We start from the raw sequence: 24,430 nt of genomic DNA on the forward strand, positions 1-24,430 counted from the left end.
GAACTGAAGGGAACCAAGACAGGAAGAAATGAAGGAAGGCTTCTGTACTTCTTTGATTCTACACAACAGGGCAAAAAGCTAACTGGCTGTGAATGTGCACTATTCTCTGCAAGAAGGATGATTCCAGAAGTAATTCAGAAATCATCAAGGCCAATGCCTTGGTTTCAACAGACCAGAGAAGCTTCATCTGAGGCTTGATGGCAGGGCTATAAGCCCAGTGGGTCTAGAGGAGAGTGTATCAAACCAAAGATTATTTTCCAGCCTTAAAAATCTAATGGTATTTGCCTTACTAGATTTTGGACTGGTTTGCGACCCATCACCCCTTTAGTCCTTTTGACTTCTCCCTTTTGGAATGAGAATGGCTATCCTATGCCTGTGCTACCACTGTATTTTGGAAGCACGTAACTTATCGGATTTCACAGGTCCACAGCTGAAGAGGAATTTTGTTTCAAGATGCATCACACTTACGCTCTCACCCACATCTGATTTAGATGATATTTACATCCTTTGGACATTGGAGCTGATGTAGAAGAGTTAATTTTTTTTAATAGTTTATTGTCAGGTTGGTTTCCATATAACACCCAGTGCTCATCACCACAAGTGCCCTCCTCCATGCCCATCAACCCCCTTCCCCTCCCTAGAAGAGTTAATTTTTGAGGCTGTTGAAATGGAATGAATGTATTTTGCCTGCAAGGAAATGAACTGGGGGGGGTGGGGCAGGTATTTTGTTACAGCAACCTGAACTAAGACAGACCACATTTTCCTTACAGTACTCTGGACTTGATTCTTGCTTAAAAGCCACTGCTAAATTTTAGCAGTGGCTGCCATCTAGAGAGACTAAAAATTTCAAAACAATCAAGTCCTGACTCCTTCTTGTTTAATAATATACTTCTCATGTTTTACTACAAGGAGCAAGAAGAAATCAGGCAGCACCTTCTGCTTAGAAACTGCCTTATGAGATCACCAGCTTCATTGGGAACATTCTCTCTTTCCACGTAATTGCTGATGACAGTGTTGCTAAACCTTGCACTACTTTATGACCAGGATCTTCTTTCCTCCAGTTTCCAATAATGCTCCTTACTTCCTTTTCAGTCTTCATTCATAGCATCTTCAAAGTTCAGATTTCTACTAAGTTTGCTCAAGATAATTTAGGCTTTCTCTAACACACTCTTCAAAATCTTTCCAGCCTCTGTCCACCGTTTGGTTCTTAGCAACTCCCGCATTATAGGTAGCTGTTATGGCAGCCTCCCACTTCTAGGCACTAAAATCTGTATTAGTTATCTATGCTGCATGACAAATTACCCCCCAAATTTAGTGCTCTAAAAACTTTTGCTAGCTCAGTTTCTGTGGGTCAGAATTTGGACACAGCTTAGCTGGGTGCCTCTTTCTGGCACAGAAGGCTGCAATCATCTCAAGGTTCAACTGAGGAAAGATCCACCCTAAGGTCATTTATATGGTCTTTGGCAGGCCTAGGATTCTCACTGGCAGTTGGCGAAAGACGTTAGTTCCTTGATATGTAGACCCCTATACTGGGCAACCATAGTGGGTTGATTAACATCCTCCCCTCCAAATTCATGTTTACATGGAACCTCAGAATCTGACCTTATTTGGATATAGCATCTTCGTAGATGTAACTAACATAAAAATCATACTAGATTAGTGTGGGCCCTAAAGCCAATGATGAGTGTCCTCATGAGAGGAGAGGACACAGGAAGAAAGCCAAGTGAAGACAGAGGCAGAGACTGGAGTAATACATTCCCTGTGGGCCAAGGAATGTTAAGGACTGCTGGGAGTCACCAGAAGCTCGAAGAGGTAAAGAAGGATCCAACCTTAGAGACTTTAGAGGGAGCATGGTCCTCCCAACACATGGATTTCAGACATCTGGCATCTAGAATTGTGAGAAAATAAATGTCTGTTGTTTTAAGCCACCCAGTTTGTGGTAATTTATTGTGAAACCCCAGGAAATGAATAAAGTAACTCACATTTGAGCTGGCATCCTTCAGAGCAAATGAAGAGAGTAAGAGAGTGCCCAAGATGAAAGCCAAAGTCTTCCTGTAATGTAATCTCAGACATGACATCCCAACATAGATCAGCCTTCAAACAGCATGAGATTATACATGATCATGGATACCAAGAGGTAGGCATCATTGATGACTATCTTAAAGGCTTCCTACCACAGTCATTTCCCCAGAAAAAAATGGAGGAAACATCTCCTTTGGGCTCTGCCTTCTCTGTTCATTGATTCCTTCAGCAAATATTTATTAAGCCCCTGCAGTGGGCTGAGTATCAAGGATGTGGCTAATAATAGATATAGATAGAATAATAGAATAATAATAATAGAATAGATAAGATTCTGCCCTTGAGATTATTTACAGTCTAGTCGGAGAAAAAACACTAAAGAATAACGAACAGTAAATATATAAATCAAAACTATGATAAGTATAAGGAAGTCAGTTATGAGACAATAGGAATATCTGAGTTAGACTGGGGGCAAGAATTAAGCATATCTTCCTGATAAAATGGTATTTAGAATGTGGTTGAAGATGGGTGCCTGGATGGCTCAGTAGGTTAAGCGTCGGACTTCAGCCCAGGTCATGATCTTGTGGTTTGTGAGTTCGAGCCACACATGGGGCTCGGTGCTGACAGCTCAGAGCCTAGACCTTACTTCGGATTCTGTCTCTCTCTCAAAAATAAACAAACATTAAAAAAAAAAAAGGAATGTGATTGAAGAATGTGTAAGAAAAAAAAGAATGTGTACAAATTAGGTTGAGTGTGTGTGTGTGTGTGTGTGTGTGTGTGTTGCGAGGGAGGGGAGACTGTTTCTGGGTAGAGGGAAAGCACATGCATAAGCTGCCAGACTCAGAATGTTGAAGGCTAGGGAACTCTCTTCTTCACCTCTGCATCTTTATTACATAGCACAGTGCCTGGCATGGAGACGCACCTGATAAATTACTACTCAATGAATGAATGAATAAATCCAAGGCACCTTCAATTTCCTAACTGTTGTGGATAATGTCAATTCATTTAGAAATTTCCTCCCAATGCTCACTACTGATCACTGTTCTTAACTGTATTAGGTACCATAGGCAAAGCTGCTATTACAAAAAGACCCAAATACATAAAAGCACAAAACAATAAATGTTTATTTATTTTCTCATATAATAGTCCTGGGTAGATATATAGATCAATGGGGGCAGATGTTTTGTACTCAGCAATCTTCCATCTTGAGGCTGTGCCTTCTCCAGAAACTTCTTATCATCTTCCAGCTGGCAGAGTAAGTAGGAGCACCTGTTGATGAATTTTCTGGGCCAAGCCTGGAAACTGCACATCTCTTCTGTACACGTTCCACTGGGGAGAGCACAGACACGTGGCCACACCCACCACTTTAGGGGGCTGAGGAATGGACTGTAGGCGTATGGCCAACAAAGAGACAGTTGGTCTGCACCGTAACTTGACTTATCCTCTGGTATATGGCACAAAACCCTCCAATTAACCTCGACAGGAAAAAAAAACCTGTGGATTCCCCACCCTAAGCTGCATCAAGCCTTTCGTTCACTGAATGGCGCCATCATCCATCCAATTACTGAAGTCAGACTCCCGGAAGTTACTCTCAGTCCATTTCTTTTTCTTACCTTCCACATCGAATGCTTCAGGAAATACTGTCAACTCTACTCCCAAAACGTATCGTAAATCCATCTACCTGATCTTTGCTGCCTCCTCCTTAGTTCAAGTATCAAATAATCTCTCATGTGGATTGTTCCAGCCACCTCTTAATAGTTCTCCACGTCTCCACTCTTGCCTGCCCATATTTCTCTATATAGCAGAAAGCTTTCAAAACATAATTTTGATCCTATCACTCTTCAGTTTAAAACCTTCCCATGACACAGAATAACATTCAAAGTCATTACTGTGACCTTAAACGTGTATGACACAGCTCTATCCACGTCTCCAACCTCATCCTTTTATCTTTTGGTCCTTCTGCTCCCTCTGCTCCAGCTACAACGAACTTTTTGCTGCTTCCTGAACATTATTCAGCTTATTTCTGCCTCAAGATTTTTGCACTTGCTGTTCCATCTGCCCAGAAATCTCCTCCTCGGATTTCCAATAGACAACTCCGTCTCATTCCTCAGAGGTCTCAGCTTCAATGTTACCTCATGGGAGACCTTCCCTGATCATCTACTAGGAAAAGTCCTCACATCAGGTTATTCTCTTACCTCAGCATCCTGTTCGTTTTCTTCTTAGCATTTATAAACCCAGTGTTTTCCCCTTGTTTATTTGCTGCTTAGCTTTTCCGAAAGTGAGATCCATTGAGCAAGGACAGGCTCTCTATTGCTTCCCAAGTGTTGAGTAGGCCTGGTGCACCCTGGAACTCAGCACGTAAGGGAACGAATGAAGAACCACCAAGCGGTGATCAGCCAAGCCAGAGGCTCCTACCAGGGCCTCCAGCGGGTTGTTGGTGTAGCGGAAGGAGCACCAATTTGGGGTCCAATTCTCACTTGATCACGTCTCAGCTACATGCAAGTGAGTTCGGTTCTCTGAGACTTAGTTACCTAATCTGCAAACGAGGGATAAGAACCTACTTACCTCACAGCGTCAAATGCTTACTTCGTGAAGAAGAAACTGATGGAGGAAGAGAGCTTTACGTAAAGTTAACCCTCCGAATGTGTTAACTATTACTATACACAACTGTTCTCTTACCTCTGGACCGGCCGGGGACTCTGTTTCCTCTTGCTCATTACGAGCCGAAACCCCCGGCTCCTTCGCGCAGTTACCGGCGGGATGACCCTTCTCCCCTGCGCCGGGAGCAGAGACAGAACCCGAAAGCCGCTCGAATCAAGCGGCGCACACCAATGGCCCCGCCCCGTCGGGGCCCGACGCGTTACGTCATCAGCGCGGCGCCTGCGCTGCGGAGGGCCCGGGGGCCTGTCCCGAGTGTGGCGCTGCTTGGGGAGGCTCTGGCGGACGCCTGCAAGTCAGTTGCGTGGTTTGGGGGCGCTCGGAAACCCCAGCGGACGTCGGCGAGGGGCGCGTGGAGCCGTGGGGGCACGGAGTCGGGCGGCGGGAGGGGCGGCCCGGAGCTCAGGCGGGGCACAGCGCCGGCGGGCGGGCGGCCGGCGGGGCTGCCCGGCGCGGGTGTCCTGGCGATGTGTGGCGCTGAAGCGGCAGCGGCAGCGGGAGCGGCAGCGGCGGCGGCGGCGGCGGCGGGCTCGGCCTTGGCTTCGCGGCGGTGCCGGCGGCGGAGACGGAGGCGCAGGTTCCTCATTAGGACCTGGCGAACCCGGGCCTAATCGGCGGCCCCGCGAGGCCTCTGCACAGCGCCCCGGACAGGGACCCTCCCCGCCTCGCCCTGCCCCGGGAGCCTGCCTCCCCGGCTGGGGATGAAGCCGGGGGGCGGCCGCGCGGGGCCCAGCACAAAAGCTTGTCCCCGGGGGCCGCCGCCGCCAGCCTAGAGCCGCCCGTCGAAGCCGAGCCGGCGCCAGGGCCCTCATCCCCGCCGGTCCCTGGGGGCGGCGGCTGCCGGTCTCCCCGAGGCCCCGGGGCGCGAGCGCCGAGCTCCGAGCTCCCTCGGCTGCGGTGGGACCGGGCACTTGCACAGCCTCCGCCGCTCCCAGCCGTAGAGGCCCCACGGAGCATGTCCGAGGAGAGCGACATGGAGAAAGCCATCAAGGTAAGGGGGAGATGCCCCCTTCCTCCCCGCTTTGTCCCTGTGGCATTTCTCTGGGCTCAGCCTCAGAAAGCGGAGAAAACTTGGAGCGAGAGATTCCAGCGACTGCCGGGTTTCGATTTTCCCGGATTCCGTGGACTGCATTTTACAGCCCTGGGGCGAATGGTTTGTGTATGTATAGGGAGGGATGTCCGACTCCCTCTTCTCTGGTTAAAGCAGGGATGTAATTTGTGCCCAGCTAAAACGGAAGGTGAGTGGCGTGAAGATGCTTTATATGAGTGGGACGGAGGGGGTCCTCCTACACTTTCGATCACTCCCCAAGTGCCGCCAGTATTTGTTTCCGGATGATCTGCTACAATACTCGGAGAGTTGGACTTTACCCATCACTCTCGATTTGCTTGAAACCGGCCTCCTGGAAACCTGCAGTTTCAGAAGGAGGTGGTCCGCCTTCTTACAAAACCCGTCTTTTGGCAAATATTGTTCTTCTGCGTTTGTTGCCTCCCCTTTTCCTCTTCCCTCTCCTCCTAGGCAGCATTTAATTTATTGAAGAAGAGCTCATGGTGTCCTGTGACTTACTGCTCTGTTAACAAAACAACAACAGAAAGCAAATATGTGTGTTTTAAAATGACCCAAATAAAACGAAGTTTTTTAAAAATCTGTTTTTCACTTTTTTTTTCTAAAATCCACAAAAAAAACAAACCAAAACACACATAAACAGGCAAACTTTGAGGTACTACTAGAGAGTTATTATCTAGCTGTAGTTTGGAAGTTAGAGTCTTGTGTAAGTTGAACACTGAAGCTTAAAGTTAGATCTGTATTATCTACTTTGCACCATTAAGTCAGAGCATTTAGGAATTTTCATTTTCTGTGGTGCCTGGCTGGCTCAGTCGGAAGAATGTGCAACTCTTGATCTTGGGGTTGTGAGTTCACACCCCACCGTGGGATTACTAAAAAATAAACCTGAAAAAAAATTTCATTTTCTCTTGAGGGACAAGGCATCCGTTGACAACTTGGAGTTATTTTCCCCCGCAGGACACAAAAAGTTACGCTTCTAACAGGTTCCCCCTGCCGCTTGGGTGTAGTAAAGTTTATAGAAATCAGTCATTCCAAAGAAACTTAACCTTTTAAAGGAGGCATGAAAATATATGCATTAAGGAAGATCAAATTTTAACACAAAAAAATGTTCCAAAAGACCGCTTTTCTTGTGTGTGTGTATGGTTTGGACTTTATTGGTTCAGGGTCATGAATCATTACCTAAAGTTACATGATGGGGTTGAATCAAAGCATATGTGGCAGAATTTTAAATCCAAGTGTTGTCTGTTTTGTGCCAGGTGCTGTCTTAGGCACTAGTGGTACAAAGCCAAACTTCTAAATGTCCCTGCTCTCATGCAGCTTATAGTCTAGATGGTGGAGTTAGGTTAACAAAAGAAAACAAAACATTGCCAGCTGGTTATAATTAAGTATAAAAAGGGCAGGGAGTGCTATATTAGAAAAAGTAGTCCGGGGAGGCCTCTGAGGAGGTGACGTTTGTGTAGAGCTCTGAAGGGAATGAGGGAGCAAACCTCCAGTGTCTTGAGGAAGGATATTCCAGGCAGTGGGAACAGCAGATACAAAAGCTCTGAGGTATGTTCAAGACTTGTGTGATCCAGGAAAGGCAAGGTGAATGCATTGGGTCAGTGCAGATTACATTTTAGAGAGGTGATAGGAAGCTAGAGCTTAGAGGGACTTGTAGACCATTATAGGCATTTTGGCTTTGATCTTGAGTAGAAGAGGAACTCTGGGGAGTTTCTAACAGAAGAGGGACTTAGTTTTAGTGGGTAAATACATAAATGGGAGGCAGTGTTACATACTGTTTACAGTAGTTTCTCTAGGTAGATTTATGGATTAAAATCTCAGCTTAGGCATTCATTAGCTGTGTCCTTGAGTAAGTTGTTTTACTTCTCTGTCCCTGAATTTGCTCATTCCTGGAAATGAGATAAAAACACCCCACAGAGTTTTTTCAGGATTTGGTGAGCAAATATATCTAAATGTGCCTACAGTAACTAACATTTAGTAAGAACTTGATGAATGTTCGCTCGTAGCAACTAAACAGTCACTTTAGAAAGTCATGATTTCTTGGTCATTATTGCCCAATCTAATTTTCTTAAAAATTTTTAGCTTTTTGGGGCGCCTGGGTGGCTTAGTCGGTTAAGCGTCCGACTTTCGCTTAGGTCATGATCTCGCGGTTCGTGGGTTCAAGTCCCGCGTCGGGCTCTGTGCTGACTGCCAGCTCAGAGCCTGGAGCCTGTTTCAGTCTGTGACTCCCTCTCTCTCTGACCCTCCCCTGCTCACGCTCTCTCTCTCTCTCCTAGAAATAAATAAAACATTAAAAATTTAAAAAAAAAAAAATTTTTAGCTTTTCTTCATGTACTTAATTGGTCACTGGTGAGTCTTCCTACGAATTTGAGTGTGTCCAACCAATACTCATAAGTAGAGTTGAAAATATCTGATCTGACAGCCAGTACTGACTAGGATGTACTCCCTTGGAAGCAAGCCAGCATCATAATAAATAAAACTTCTGGCCTGTAACATTGTACTTTATTCATTATTTTGCTTTCTTTAGGATGTCCCTCATTGGTGAGGACTGACCTCTAGAGTTCAGCTGGAAAAGCCTTTGTCCTGGACTCTAGCTAGACCATTTAAACTTCTGCTGCCTGACTACCTAAGAGCAGTCCAATTGAACTTTCACATCTCATCCTATTAATCTTAAGAATAATTAGAATAAGGCCAAGGCAACAACCATAGCCTCTATCTTCTCATTTCTGTCTCTTCTCCCATAGCCCCACGACCTCACTATTCCTAAGGTACTTGGCTAAACCTAGAGAATGAGCATTTTGGGATTAGGGATTGTCTTGCATATGTCTTATATTGTATATGGAAGAGTCCTTAATATTTGATGAACTTAGTGAAAATTCATTTCCTTAGTTTTAAAAATATTTTTTAAAATTTCAATATAATTTACATACCATAAAATTCACTCAGTGTAAGTGTATAGTTGAAGAATTGTTAATAAACTTACAGAGCTGTGCAACTATCATCACAATCCAGTTTTAGAGTATTTCTAACCCCGCCTAGAAAGTTCCTTTTGGCTCTTTGTAGTCAGCCTCTACTCCCATTTCCCACTCCAGATCTGTTTTCCCACACTGATCTGTTTTCTGTCACTGGTTTTGTCTTGAGAAATTCCAAATTAATGAATTGTATGTAATACATAGTGTTATGTGTTTGGCTTCTTTTACTTAAAATACTTTCGAGGTTCATCCATGTTAGTGCATGTGTTAAGAGTTTATTTCTTTTTAAATGTTGAGTAATCTTTTTATTCATCCCCAGTTGATGGACATTTACACTGTTTTTGAATTTTAGCTACTATGAACAAAGTGATGAATAAAACTTGCCCATACAAGTTTTTGTGTAAACATTTGTTTTAATTCCTTCTGGGTAAATACCTTGGTGTGGAATTACTAGGTAATTTTATGTATGGTAAGTTTATGTTTAACTTTTTAAGAAACTGCAAAACTTTTCCAAATTAGCTTTACCAAAATTCATTCCCACCAGTAGTATTTGAGTGGTTTGGGCTTTGTTTGTTTGTTTTTATCCTCCTCACAAGTATTTGGTATTGTCAGTCTTTAGTTATTCTAATGGTCGTGTAGTAGCTATTCTAATGGTTGTGTAGTAGTATGTGATTGCGGTTTTAATGTGCATCTCCCTAATGACTCATCAAACAACTTTTCATGTGCTCATTCGCTATTTGTGTATCCCTTCTGGTGAAATGTCTTTTCAAATCATTTGCCCATTTTGATAAAAAAATTTTTTTAATTTCTTATTTTTTAAATTTACATCCAAGTTAGCATATGGTGCAACAGTGATTTCAGGAGTAGATTCCTAAATGCCCTTTACCCACTTAGCCCATCCCCCCTCCCATAACCCCTCCAGCAACCCTCTGTTGTTCTCCATGTTTAAGAATCTCTTATGTTTTGTTCTCCCTGTTTTTATATTTTTTTGCTTCCCTTCCCTTATGTTCATCTGTTTTGTATCTTAAAGTCCTCATATGAGTGAAGTCATATGATATTTGTCTGTCTCTGACTAATTTTGCTTAGCATAATACCCTCTAGTTGCATCCATGTAGTTGCAAATGGCAAGATTTCATTCTTTTTGATCACTGAGTAATACTCCTTTGTATATGTATGCCACATCTTCTTTATCCATTCATCTATTGACGGACGTTTGGGCTCTTTCCATATTTTGGCTATTGTTGATAGCGCTGCTATAAACATTGGGGTGCATGTGCCCCTTCGAAACAGCATACCTGTATCCCTTGGATAAATACCTAGTAGTGCAATTGCTGGGTTGTAGGGTAGTTCTATTTTTAATTTTTTGAGGAACCTCCGTACTGTTTTCCAGAGTGGCTGCTTCAGTTTGCATTCCCACGTTTGCCTGTTTTTAAATTGGGTTATTTGTTGTATTATACAGTTGCAAGAGTTCCTCATATACTCTGAATAAAACCTAATTCTAATGCTGTTGAGCATCTTTTCATGTGTTTGCCATTCATGTATTTTTTTTCCTGGTATTTAACTACTAAAATCTTTGCCTATTTTTCTTTTCTTTTTAATTTTTTTAAATGTTTACTTATTTTTGAGGGAGGGAGAGAATGAGAGCACACAAGCAGGGGAGGAGTAGAGAGAGGGGGACAGAGGATCTGAAGTGGGCTCTGTACTGACAGCAGAGAGCCCAATGTGGGGCTTGAACTCAATGGCTGTGAGATCATGACCTGAGCCAAATTCACACGCTTAACTGACTGAACCACCCAGGTGCCCCTTGACCATTTTTAAATTAAGTTGTTTGTCTTATTTTTGAGTTGTAAGAGTTCTTTATAAACTCTGAATAAAAAAGATTTATCTGATGTAGATTTGCACATATTTTTTTCCAGTATGTGGCTTGGCTCTTTCATTTTAATGGTTTTTAACTTTGATGAAGTCCAGTTTATCTTTTTTTTCCTTTCTCTTCTCTTTGATGGATTGTGCTTATGGTGTCATAGCTAAGAAATCTTTGCCTAGTCTTAGGTTATGAGATTTTTCAACTATGTTTTCTTCTAGAAGTTGTAGTTTTTCATTCTTTATTTAGGTCTGATATCTACTTGGAGTCTTTGGTGTTACATAAAGGTCTAAGGTTTTGTTTGTTTGTCTTTAACATGGATATCCAGTTGTTCCAGGACAGTTTGTTCAAAACACTGTCTTTTGCCTATTGAATTACTTTGGTACCTATTTTGAGAATGAGTTGATCCTAGTGTGTGTTTATTTCTGGATTCTCTGTTTTGTTCTGTTAATCAATATGACTATCCTTATACTAGTATCATACTTATTTGATTACTGAAGCTTTATAGTAAGTTTCCAAAATTGGGTAGTGTGAGAGCCAATTTGATTTTTCTTTTTGAAAATTAAGTTGGCTATTCAAGTTCTTTTATTTCCAAGTAAATTTTAGAATCAGCTTGTCTATTTCTACAAAAATGTGTGCTAGGATTTTGATAGGGGATCCATTGAATCTATAGGTTAATTTAGGGACAGTTGCTATCTTAACAATATTGTCTTCTAATCCATGAACATGGTATAGCTCTCCATTTCATTAGGGTTTCTCCAATTTCTCTTAGCAATGTATTTGAAGTTTTCACTGTATAGACCTTGCACTCTGTAACAAATTTATTCCTAAATATTTTATTCTTTATGATGCTGTTAAGAATTGTTAAATTTTATTTTTTGTATGTCACCAGTGTAGAGAAATGCAGTTTGTTTCTGTATTTTGATATTGTGTTTTGCATCTTTACCACGTTTGCTAAGTTCTAGATTTTTTTTTATGTTCTTTAGGATTCTCTACATATAAAAATTATGTCTTCAGCAAATAAATGCCATTTTACTTCTTCCGTTATAGGATATATGCTCTTAATTTTGTTTTGTTGCCTTATTCCATGGGTAGAATCTCAGGTACAAAGTTGAATGAAAGTGGCAAAAGTGTACATCTTGCCTTGTTCCTGATCTCAGTGGGAAAGCATTAAAGACTTAGCACTAAGTAAGTGTTTTGTAGATATCCTTTGTCTAATTGAGGAGTTTCCTTTTATTCCTTGTTTGTTGAGAATTTGTATCAGGAATAGGTGTTGAATTTTTTTTAATAGTTTATTGTCAAGTTGGTTTCCGTACAACACCCAGTGCTCATCCCCACAAGTGCCCTCCTTCATGCCCATCACCCCCCTTCCTCTCTCCCCCATACCCATCAGTCTTCAGTTTGTTCTCAACATTCAAGAGTCTCTCATGGTTTGCCTCCCTCCCTCACCCCTCCTGTTTCCCCCCTTCTTCTCCCCCACAGTCCTCCGTTAAGTTCCTCCTAATCCTCCTATATGTGCAAACATACGATATTTGTCCTTTTCTGCCTGACTTATTTCGCTCAGCATAACACCCTCAAGGTCCATCCATGTTGCTACACATGGCCAGATTTCATTCTTTCTCATTGCCATGTAGTAGTCCATTGTATAGATAAACCACATCTTCTTGATCCATTCGTTAGTTGATGGACACTTAGGCTCTTTCCATGTTTTGGCTATTGTTGAGAGTGCTGCTATGAACATTGGGGTCCATGTGCCCCTGTGCATCAGCACTCTTGTATCTCTTGGGTAAATTCCTAGCAGTGCTATTGCTGGGTCATAGGGGAGTTCTATTGTTAATTTTTTGAGGAACCTCCACACTATTTTCCAGAGGGGCTGCACCAGTTTACATTCCCACCAACAGTGTAGGAGGGTGCCTGTTTCTCCACATCTTCGCCAGCATCTGGAGTCCTCTGATTTGCTCATTTTCACCACTCTGACCGGCATGAGGTGGTATCTTAGTGTGGCTTTGATTTGTATTTCCCTGATGAGGAAGGATGCTGAACATCATTTCATGTGTCTGCTGAACATCATTTCATGTGTCTGTTGGCCATCTGGATGTCCTCTTTGGAGGAGTGTCTGTTCATATCTTCTGCCCATTTCTTCACTGGATTGTTTGTTTTTCGGGTGTGGAGTTTGACGAGTTCCTTATAGATTTTGGATATTAACCCTTTATCTGATGTCATTTGCAACTATCTTTTCCCATTCCGTTGGTTGCCTATTTGTTTTATGGATTGTTTCCTTTGCCGTGCAGAAGCTTTTAATCTTGATGAGGTCCCAATAGTTCCTTTTTGCTTTTGATTCCCTTGCCTTTGGGGATGTGTCAAGTAAGAAATTGCTGTGGTTGAGGTCAAGATTGTTTCCTGCTGTCTCCTCTAGGGTTTTGATGGTTTCCTGTCTCACGTTCAGGACCTTTATCCATTTTGAGTTTATTTTGTGTATGGTGTGAGAAAATGACCTAGTTTCATTCTTCTGCATGTTGCTGTCCAGTTCTCCCAGCACCATCTGTTAAAGAGACTGTCTTTTTTCCATTGGATACTCTTTCCTGCTTTGTCAAAGATTAGTTGGCTGTATACTTTTGGGTCCAGTTCTGAGTTCTCAATTCTATTCCATTGGTCTATGTGTCTGTTTTTGTGCCAATACCATACTGTCTTGATGATGACAGCTTTGTAGTAGAGGCTAAAGTCTGGGATTGTGATGCCTCCCTTTTGGTTTTCTTCTTCAATATCACTTTGGCTATTTGGAGTCTTTTGTGGTTCCGTACAAATTTTAGGATAGTTTGTTCTAGATTTGAGAAGATTGCTGGTGCACTTTTGATTGGGATTGCATTGAAGGTGTAGATTGCTTTGGGTAGTAATGACATTTTAACTGTATTCTTCCAATCCATGAGCATGGAATGTTTTTCCATTTCTTTGTGTCTTCTTCAATTGCCTTCATAAGTTTTCTATAGTTTTCATCATACAGATCTCTTATATCCTTGGTTAGGTTTATTCCTAGGTATTTTATGGTTTTTTGTGCAACTGTGAATGGGATCAGTTTCTTGATTTCTCTTTCTGTTGCTTCATTGTTGGTGTATAAAAATGCAACTGATTTCTGTACGTTGATTTTGTACCCTGCAACTTTGCTGAATTCTTGGATCAGTTCGAGTAGGCTTCTGGTGGAGTCTGTTGAGTTTTCTATGTAGAGTATCATGTCGTCTGCAAAAAGAGAAAGTTTGTTTTCTTCTTTGCCAATTCTGATGCCTTTAATTTCCTTTTGTTGTCTGATGGAGGTGTTGAATTTTTGTTAAATGCTTTTTCTTCACCTATTGAGTTGATCATATAGTTTTTGTTCTTTATTGTTACTATGGTATATTAATATTATTGAGTTTCAGGTATTAAACCAATTTTGCATTCTTGGTATAAACCTCATTTAGTCTGATGTAAAGTTATTCTTACATGTTTCTGTACTGTTTGCTAATTTTGCTCAGGGTTTTTGCATTTGCATTCATGAGAGATAAAGGCCTATAGTTTTCTTGTGATGCCTTTGTCTAGCTTTGGTATGAGGGTAATACTTACCTCTGAATGAGTTGGGAAGTATACCCTCCTCTATTTTCTGGAAGAGTTTGTGTAGACGCTTGATATTATTTCATTAAGTCACTAGTTTGGGCAGTGTCTGGAGACTTTATAGTTGTTCAGTATGGATAGGGGATACACCTGGTATCTAGCAGGTAGAGGCCAGGAATGCTTCTGAACATCTTACCAATGCACAAGACAACCTTACAACAAAAAACTGTTGGTTCATAATGTCAGTGATGCTGAGGTTGAGAAACCATGCTTTAAATGATTTGGTAGAATTTACCACTGAAGCTATGTGGGCCTAGGTAGGCTTTACTATGTGGGAAGATTTTTTTGTTTTGTTTTGTTGTTAATTCAGTTTCTTCTTACAGGTTTATTCAGATTTTCTATCTCCTCTTGAGCAAGTTTTGGCAGTATACGTCTTTCTAGGGATTTGTCCATTTCATCTAGTGGTCTAATTTGCTGGCATAAAGTTGTTTATGGTGATCCTTTATAATGCTTTGATTCTGTAAGGTTGATTGTGATGTGTCTTTCATTTCTAATATTAATCATTTGAGTGTTTTTTTTCTCTCAGTCTAACTAAAGGTTTGTTAATTTTCATATCCTGTGTAATTAACTTGGTTTTCATTGATTTTTCTCTATTTTCTGTCTTCTATTTTATTGATTTCTGCTCTTTTATTATTTCTTTCTGCTTGCTTGGAGTATATTCTTTTTTTTAAGTTTATATTTATTTTGAGAGAGGGTGAGAAAGTGTGTGCGGGGCAGGGGCAGAGAGAGGGAGAGAGAGAATCCCAAGTAAGCTTCACTCAGTGCAGAGCCCAATGGGGCTCGATTCCATGACTGTGATCATGACCAGAGCCTATATCAAGTCAGTTGCTATATGGACTGAGCCATGCAAGGACCCTAAGTATATTTCTTTTATATTGTAGTTTTTCAAGGTAGAAGCTTAGGTTATTCATTTGTGATCTTTCTTATATAGGAATTTATAGCTATAAATTTCCATCTAAACACTACTTTAGCTGCACATAAATTTTAACAAACATACAGTCCCCTCATACCCACGGTTTTGCTTTCCATGGTTTCAGTTATCTGCGGTCAACCATGGTCGGGAAGCAGACTGTCCTTCTGAATCATCAGAAGGTCAGTAGTCTAATGCTTTGTCACAATGCCTACCATCATTCATCTCACTTCATCTCCTCATATAGGCACTTTATCATCTCCCATCATCACAAGAGGGTGAGTATGGTATAATAAGATATTTTGTGAGAGATCACATTAACATGACTTTTATTAGAAGATATTGTTAAAACTGTTCTATTTTATTATTATTGTTAGTCTCTTACTGTGCCTAACTTATAAATTATAATTTATAAATGCTAAATTATATAAGTTACAACTGAATCATTAAATTTTACCATAGGTATGTATGTATAGGAAAAACATATTAGAATTTGGTACTGCCTTGTGGTTTCAGGCATCTGCTGGGAGTCTTGGAATGTATCCCTCACAGACAAGGGGAGACTACTGTATTATGTTTTTATTTTCATTCAGATCAAAATATTTTTAAAAAATTTTTTCTAATTTTTCCTGTTTCTTCTTTGACCCATGGATTATTTAGCAGTGTGGCATAATTTTTGAATTTTTGTCGATTTCCCAAATTTCCTTGTTGATTTATAGATTAATTCCATTGTGGTTGAAGAACTTTATGTAATTTCAACTTAAAAAATGTATGGAGACTTATGATCTAGCATATGGTTTATCCTGAAGAATATGTATATTCCCTAGGGGTGCCTGGGTGGCTTAGTCGGTTGAGCGTCCGACTTTCGCTTAGGTCATGATCTCACGGTTCGTGGGTTCGAGCCCCGCGTCGGGCTCTGTGCTGACTGCCAGCTCAGAGCCTGGGGCCTGTTTCAGTCTGTGACTCCCTCTCTCTCTGACCCTCCCCTGTTCACGCTGTCTCTCTCTCTCTCTCCTAGAAATAAATAAAACATTAAAAAAAAAAAAAAGAATATGTATATTCCCCTGTTGTTGGATGCAGTGTTCTGTAGATGTCAGTCAGGTCAAATTGGTTGACATGGTTATCTTCTACATCCTGCTGATTTTCTGTCTAGCTTTTCTATTATTGACAGTGACAATATTGGAATCTCCAACTACTATTTTTGATTTATCTTTTTTCCTCTTATATTCTGTCCATTTTTGCCTCATGTATATTTGGATTCCACTGTTAGGTGCCTGCATATATGCTTATAGTCATCCTATATCTTCCTGGTTAATTGACCTTTTTATCATTATAAAAAGTGCTTCTCCTCCTCTACTACCATCTTTTGATTTATCCATCTATCTATTTATTCAAACTAAAGTTAGTTAACATACAGTGTAGTATTGGTTTCAGGAATAGAACCCAGTGATTCATCACTTACCATGTAACCCCCAACAAGTGCCGTCCTTAATGCCTGTTACCCATTTATCCCATCCCCCAACTACCTTCCCTCCAGCAACCCTCAGTTTCTTCTCTGTATTTAAGAGTCTCTTATGGTTTGCCTCCCTCTCTGTTTTTATCTTATTTTTTCCCCTTCCCCTATGTTTTATCTGTTGTGTTTCTTAAATTCCACACGAGTGAGATCATGATATTTGTCTTTCTCTGCCTGACTTATTTCACTTCTCATAATACACTCTAGTTCCATCCATGCTGTTATAACATCTTTTGTTTTAAAGTCTATTTTGTTTATTGTCTGTATAGCCACTTACGCTCTCTTGTAGTTACTCATAGTATATCTTTTTCCATCCTTTTACTTTTTTCCCATTTAAAAAATTGTAATAAAATTAAACATAAAATTTACCATCTTAACCATTTTTAAGCGTGCACTTCACTGGCATTAAATACATTTCTTATGTTGCACAGCTATCACCACCATCCAGCCACATAATTCTTTTGCTCTTGTAAAACTGAAACTCTGTACCCATTAAGCAGTAACCCCCCACTGATTTCCTTCCCCCCAGCCTCTGCCAACTACCATTCTACTTTCTCTCTATAATATTGACTACTCTAGGGGCGCCTGGATGGCTCAGTCGGTTAAGTGTCCGACTTCGGCTCAGGTCATGATCTCGTGGTCTATGGGTTCGAGCCCTGCATCAGGCTCTGCTGACAGCTCAGAGCCTGGAGCCTGTTTCAAATTCTGTGTCTCCCTCTCTCCCTGCCACTCCCCAGCTCATGTTCTCTCTCTGTCTCAAAAACAAATAAACTTTTAAAAAAATTAAAAGATTTGTAACTGAAAACAATCTCAGAGACTTAAAAAAAAATATTGACTACTCTAAGCACCTTAGAAAAATGGAATCATTATTTGTGATTGACTTATTTCTCTTAGCATAATATTCTCAAGGTTTATCATATTGTAGCATATTACTGAATTTCTTTTACTTTTTAAGGCTGAAGGATATTCCATTATGTGTATATGGACATTTAGGTTCCTTCTATATTTTAGCTATTGTGAATAAATAGTACTGTTATGAACATAGTTGTACACATACCTCTTGTTTTCAGTTCTTTTGAGTATATAGCCAGAAGTGGAATTGCTGGGTCATATGGGAATTCTATTTTTAATTTTTTTGAGGAGCTGCTATAGTATTTTCCACAGCAGTTGTACCATTGTACATTCCCATCATTAGTGCACAAGGGTTCCAGTTTCTCCATATCCTCGCCAACACTTGTTATTTTGTTGTTTGTTTGTTTGCTTTTTGATAGTGGCTATCCTAATGGGTGTGAGGTTGTATCTGGCATTTTGGTTTGCATTTTCTTCATGATTAGTGATTCTGAGCATCTTTTCATGTGTTTATTGGCCATTTTTATATCTTTGGGAAAATGTCTATTCAAATTCTTTGCCCATTTTTTGAATGAGGCTGTTTGGGTTTTTTGTTGAGTTTTAGGAGTTCTCCCTATATTCTGGATATTAATCCCTTATCAGATACTTGATCTGCAAATATTTTCTCCCATGATGTGGCTCGCTGTTTTCACTCTAGTAATAGTGTTTTTTGATGCACAAAATTTTTAAATTTTCATGGTCAGTTTTTCTTTTGTTGCCTGTTCCTTTGATGTCCTATCCAAGAAATCATTGCCAAGGACAACGTTATGAAACTCATGTCCTAAGAGTTTTATTGTCTTAAGTCTTACAGTATGCTCTTTGGTCCATTTTGAGTTTTTGTGTATGGAGTTAATGGTCCAACACATGTTCTTTTGCATGTGGATACCCAGTCTACTCAGAACCACTTGTTGAAATCCTTTTATTTTTAACTTGTTTGTTTCTTTGACTCTAAAGTATATCTCTTATAGATAGCATATAGTTGGATCTTTTTTTAAATCCAGTATATATTAACTTTTACTATGTATTTGTCACAAATATATTTTGTTTATTATTTTGTAAATATTGTTATTTACAAAGACAGGCAGTGGAGAGATTTGCCTGTGGGTCATGATTTGCCAACCCTTGGTTTAAAGGAATCTCAAGAATTACTGCATTCCACACATTTATATCCTTTTAGTTTAAGACATTATATATTTTTCTTTAGCAAAATTCAGTGTGTTTGTCATTGATGCTTTTGAAGTAGTCCATAATTTAGTGAAGTGTTTTGATTGACCTATGCCTTCCTACATTCTTTGTCATTGAAGTATGTGAGAAAATATGCCATTTATATACACAGCAGAGTTGACAGGTATGAGAGTGTTACTTCTCTTGTCCAGCTGGGCTTAGTGAAATCTTAGACTGGTTAGTGTTTATGGCATCATCAATAAAGGTGCAAGAATTAAACCTGGGAAAAAGGATAAGAGGTGTAAGGAAAACAGGTTCAGAAATGAGGGTTCTAGAGAAGCCTGGTAGTGCCTGTCTTATCTTCTGTAAAGTCAAGTGTTAAAACTTCTGTCAGAGCCTCCACAAGTTGAATGGTCTTGGCTGCCCATCAGGTAGAGTACCATCTGAGTAAGCACCAGCACAGTAAGGAATTTGGTCTAACGTTATTTTCACATCCCAGGAACTGGGCATGTAAACAGTCCTTTGATCTGTTCATGACAGATAATTAAATGGAACAAATCTCTCTTTTCTGTGAATCTCCTATGAGTGTATGTTTTAATTAGAGTTGAGGAGAAGGACGGGTTTGGCAAATGATTTTACTCTACCATGAAGCTTATACGATGCCCCCAAATCCCTCTTTGCCAATCCTATATTCCTGTCTTCTCAAACACTTCTAAATCTAATGATCTCAATCTGCAGTGAAAACATGAAAGAAGTAGGCAAGTTAAATGGGTAGGCTTGAATTTTGTTTAGGAGATGGTGATTGGAGACAGAGCCTGGGACTTCCCTAATTGGGCAAGATTTGTCCCCAATCTTCAGTGTTAAGGCGGTTACCCCTTGATAGCTGGAATGGTGCTAGGGAAGTGCCAAATATTCTAGTCTTAATTAATGCCTGTAACTCACCATGTGACTTTGACAAATTTCTTAATCCCAGTATACAGTTTGTCAGAAGGGAGTTTATGTAATGACCTTACTGATCTTTCCCAGATCAGTACCCCTCCTGTCATTGGGTTTAGTCTACCTTTCTTGTCATTCATTCCAGTTATTGACCACTTACTATATGATGGGAACCTTTATCAAGAACGGGGCAGCAGAGAGATGTGGAGTTGATGGCTATTCTAATCCTATTTTATATGCTTGCATATTATATTAATTGGACAGAAGCTCTATTTTCATCTCTAAACCTAGCGCAGTGTCTGGCACATAACAGCTGCTCAATGAGTGTGTGTTACGTGGACAGATAACTTGTTCCCATATACTGGGAATTGGTGTTCTATTAGATTTTCATTGCAACAAAACAATTTGAGTGTTTCATGAGTTTTAGCCTAATTTTTCAAGGTCTGCATTTGGTTTCCTTTTCTTCCTGTGGAACCTTAAAAATGAATTTTAGCCTACCACAACTTAAATATATGGCTTTCTTGAAAGCATATGGCAATAGAAGTTTAACATATAGTGATTAGACAGGAATTCCATAAAAACGATAGAGGCTATACCTGGAACTACTGAAAGCTATTAAAAGTATAAATAAAACAACTGAAAACTGTAAAAAAAATATAGTTACCCAATGAATATGATAATGTCTTTATATTCATAATGATGCCATTGAAAATCAGATCAATTTATTATTCACTAGTACCTTATTTGAACTTTTAAGTCTCAATTTATTTATTAAATAACAATTTACTGTTTGGTCAACTTGTTCAAGAGTATAGGCCTCTGGATCATAGAAGCATACATCAGATCAGTCTTTATGGAACCTCAAAAAATGTACTTGACAATTTTAGCAAGTGAATATTTAGTAGTGAAGTATTTTAAAGGAATGTCTTCCTCTCACGCTCCCCCCCAAAAAACATTGAGTATCTACTCAAATGGACCTTGTAGATGAGGTGAAGAATTTCTTCTTATTTTACAGTGTTTGCTTTCTCTTTTATTGGAAAACAGTGTCTAACCTAGTTATTTAGACAAAATATCTAATTATAAAACCAAAAGAATGCAAATCTCTGCTTCTCAGTTTCTCTTAGAAGCTGAAGTATTGAGTGATAAGGTTTTCTATTGTCCCACCCTGCTTAATTTTCAGCTTTTTAATTGGAGAATCATTTTCTGCCCCCTCCCTTTTCTATTTTAATAGGAAACCTCCATTTTAGAGGAATACAGTATCAATTGGACTCAGAAGCTGGGAGCTGGAATTAGTGGTCCAGTTAGGTAAGAAACCCACCTGCAAAATATGGCAAAACTGTTTTTAAAAAGGCCATTTGACATACATCGTCCATTAGAAGCAGGAGGTGTGCCACTTTTGTGAAATAACTAATTTGACAGGTGGAGGTATTTATGTTAGGCTTTTTCTCATCCATTTAGAAATATATATGTAAATGAGTCATGTGGTCTATAACATAGAATCATTTAAGATAATGAGATTGTAGAGCTTCTCTTGAGAGTTGCCTCTAGCCAGCAGAGGCCATTATTCCTTCCTTGGCCATCCTCAAGTTGCTTTCACATGGTGTAGGAGCTGAGGCCTGTGTAGGGTAGGTGAGATGGCTTTTCTGCCTCTCTGCCTGCTAACCCTAGGGGCAAGGTTGTTTGGATGTATCGGGATACATTCTTGATTAGAAGTACAATTCTAAGGGGACACCTGAGTGGTTCAATCAGCTGGGTGTCCGACTCTTGGTTTTGGCTCAGGTCATGATCTCATGGTTCATGAGATTGAGTCCTGTGTTAGGCTCTGTGCTGATAGCGTGGGGCCTGCTTGGGATTCTCTTTCTCCCTCTCTCTCTGCCCCTCCCCTGCTCATGTTCTCTCTCTTTCTCAAAATAAATAAGTAGACATTAAAAAAAAGTACAATTCTAGAAGAACAAACTTGTTAAATTAGTTTTCACTATTATATAGATGATTTCTGATTGAATTTTTTTCCTCCAAATCTAGAGTCTGTGTGAAGAAATCTACTCAAGAACGGTTTGCACTGAAAATTCTTTTTGATCGTCCAAAAGCTAGAAATGAGGTATGGCCCTTTATTGCCTTGATTTGTCTAAGTATTGGAAGTGCCTAAGAATTATTCTTTTTACAAGTCAGGCAGAGAATAGAGAGATGCACAAAGAATTTTATATCCATATTTACCCCTATTCATGTTTTCATTATAAAGCAGTCCCATATCTATCAGTGCCAAAGGCTGGTAGAGCCTTATTTCCTTTCAACCACCTCTTATTCTTTCTCAATTAATGTGGTTCTTGTACCCTGAACTATTCAGGTTTACCTCAGCTTGGACTTATTGGACAAGGTCCTTGAAGAGTGGAGAATGGTGATTGGTGTCCTGTCAGTGTGCTCTAGGAGGGCTGTGAGGATGTGTTTCTAGTTTTAAAAAAAATACACATTTGTTTTAAATAATCTGGATATGGTGATGACATGTTAGGAACATGTACGATGGAGGACCTAAGTCTTTTGCTTAGAGACAGATGAATACTTTTTGAAACAAAATGAGCTCTTTGCCAGATTTTTCATTTGGTAATAGATGGGGCAGCAGAAAGTAAATTTGTTGGTGAGGTGAATCTCTGTTCTCTTTAAGGTACGTCTGCACATGATGTGTGCCACACACCCAAATATAGTTCAAATTATTGAAGTGTTTGCTAACAGTGTACAGTTTCCTCATGAGTCCAGCCCCAGGTAAGACTACATAGGGGTCATCACCTCATGTCCACCTCTCCACATGTAGGCCAAAGTGTAGTGGGGTTTTCCTCTCTTTTGTGCTTTCTCCCCATTCCCCTTTCTCTCCATCCTTCCTCCCTTCCGTCCCTAGCTGCCTGCTTCCCTCCCTCTTTTTTCTTTTTATTTTGTAAAATTTCAAACATTTGTAAAAGCAGACAGAATTATGTAATGCATCCCTAGGTACCCATCACCCAACCTCAACAGTTACCAACTCATTGCCAGTCGTGTTTCATCTCCACCCCACCTACTCTCTGGGGCCCCTTGATTATTGATTACTTTCTCTTTAAAAAGAAGTATGTACTGTGGAATTAAACATTCTATTTCAAATTAGTGAAAGAGGACCAAATATTACAAGGCACTGTCTTTGAAGTCGATATGGCAAAAAGCCCTTATTGTTTAGTCTGACATTCCTTTTAAAGGAAGAAATCAGCATTATTCTTTTAGCTGTCAAATATTTGGCAAGCCTATTGTGTGGCATTCTAAGTGTCTTCTAGGGAATTCAAAGTTAAATAAGATATGGTTTCTGCTGGGGGTACTGAGATGTAAACCTATCATCATAGCAGTGTGATAGGCACCAAGAAGAGGCATCCATAAAATATTTTGAGCTCATAAAGGAGAGGAGAGCTGCTAACTGTAGGCTAGGGAAACAGGGTGTCTCACACAGCGTTTATGTTGGGGCTAGGACATGAAGGGATGGGTAGGAGTCTTCTGGGTGGACAAAGAAGATGGATTTGTAAAAACAAAGGGGAAATCAAATGATTATTTCTTACAACTGTGCTCTGTTGGTGAAAGCATTTGGATGGAAGCTGGAAGCGTTTATATTTATATCAAAGAATGGTAACTAGAATTCTGATTTTTCTTTTTGACAACATGAGAATTTTTGCTTTTTTTAGTAGCTGTCCTGCTGGGTATGCTGTGGGTCACATGGAAAACCACTGTAGTGGGGGAAGGAGTGGAAAGAGACAGAGAGACACAGACATAGATACAGACACAGACAAAGAATGAGAGTGAATTACCAGGTGGCCCAACACCAGCCAAGTGACTTGAAATTCACGTCCTACACAAAGTCATACTCTGTTTTCAATACACTTTCCATCTAGCTGCTCTAAAATACAATACAAAACATGTCACTTAAGAGATCACCCCCCCACCCTTAACATCTAGTAATAAGTTAAGGATAGTATTTTCAAAAGGATCATTGTCTTCAAAACTTATTTTACTCCCATTTAACTTAGAAAATTTTAGGTGTGGGATATTTCCCATTTATAGTGTGCAGTTGGTAGTGCCAAGGGTCCACTCAGAGGGGCGTGGGTGGGTCAGACTTAGGAAGCAGTTACACATTTGGTACATGAGGCATCTTTAGGTTAGCTACTTGATGTTTCAGGTTTTTTTTTTAACTTAACAAAATCAAATGCTTTCAAACAGGGCTCGACTCTTAATTGTAATGGAGATGATGGAAGGGGGAGAGCTATTTCACAGAATCAGCCAGCACCGGCACTTTACAGAGAAGCAAGCCAGCCAAGTAACAAAGCAGGCAAGTTAACCCCGGGTACCAATAAAACTGCCAACAATGTTGGTTAACAAGCACAATTTCATTGGGGGGAATAAAAGAAAGCTTGAAGAAAAGCTCTATTTGATCTCTCATTGCCTGCTTTGTTATGTAATCAGAAAAGATGCTTTGACAGGAGAAAGGTGACCCCTTTTATGCTTTGGTGGGGGGGCACTGTATTTTTAAGTGGTTGTCAATTGCTTGTCTATTTTAAGATTTAAATGCACTCTGGAAGGAAGGTAATCTTTTAATTCCTTTTTAGACTGTAGATATTAAACATGTTGTGTCCAAGCACTGTTGTTGGACTTTGAGATAAATTGCTACTGATAACACCTGAAAGATTGTATGGTATAAAAATATGTTCTAAGATGATTGTATACAAAATACATTTTGCTTCTGAGTCACCTTACCAGATTTTAATAGAATTCTAAGGTCTTTGTAATTCTGAGTTATTCC

At 40.0% G+C, this 24,430-nt stretch overlaps 1 protein-coding gene across 2 annotated transcripts in view; it reads left to right on the forward strand.

Annotated features, from left to right (window-relative positions):
- Positions 1-5,165: 5,165 nt before the first annotated feature.
- The window catches only part of MAPKAPK5 (MAPK activated protein kinase 5), a 46,731-nt gene continuing 27,466 nt past the window's right edge, over positions 5,166-24,430 (forward strand). Inside the window, exons 1-5 of one of the 2 annotated variants that reach the window (XM_039233649.1) lie at positions 5,166-5,668; positions 20,858-20,931; positions 21,649-21,724; positions 22,286-22,383; positions 23,851-23,959. In XM_039233649.1, coding sequence (XP_039089580.1) covers positions 5,633-5,668; positions 20,858-20,931; positions 21,649-21,724; positions 22,286-22,383; positions 23,851-23,959 — 393 coding nt within the window. In that variant the 5' untranslated portion in view covers positions 5,166-5,632. The remainder of the gene's footprint in view (positions 5,669-20,857; positions 20,932-21,648; positions 21,725-22,285; positions 22,384-23,850; positions 23,960-24,430) is intronic. The other variant, XM_039233729.1, reaches the window with a different exon arrangement.

Source organism: Hyaena hyaena, unplaced genomic scaffold, assembly GCF_003009895.1.
Source record: "Hyaena hyaena isolate Hyena2069 unplaced genomic scaffold, ASM300989v1 scaffold_0, whole genome shotgun sequence".
Taxonomy (NCBI): Eukaryota; Metazoa; Chordata; class Mammalia; order Carnivora; family Hyaenidae; genus Hyaena; species Hyaena hyaena.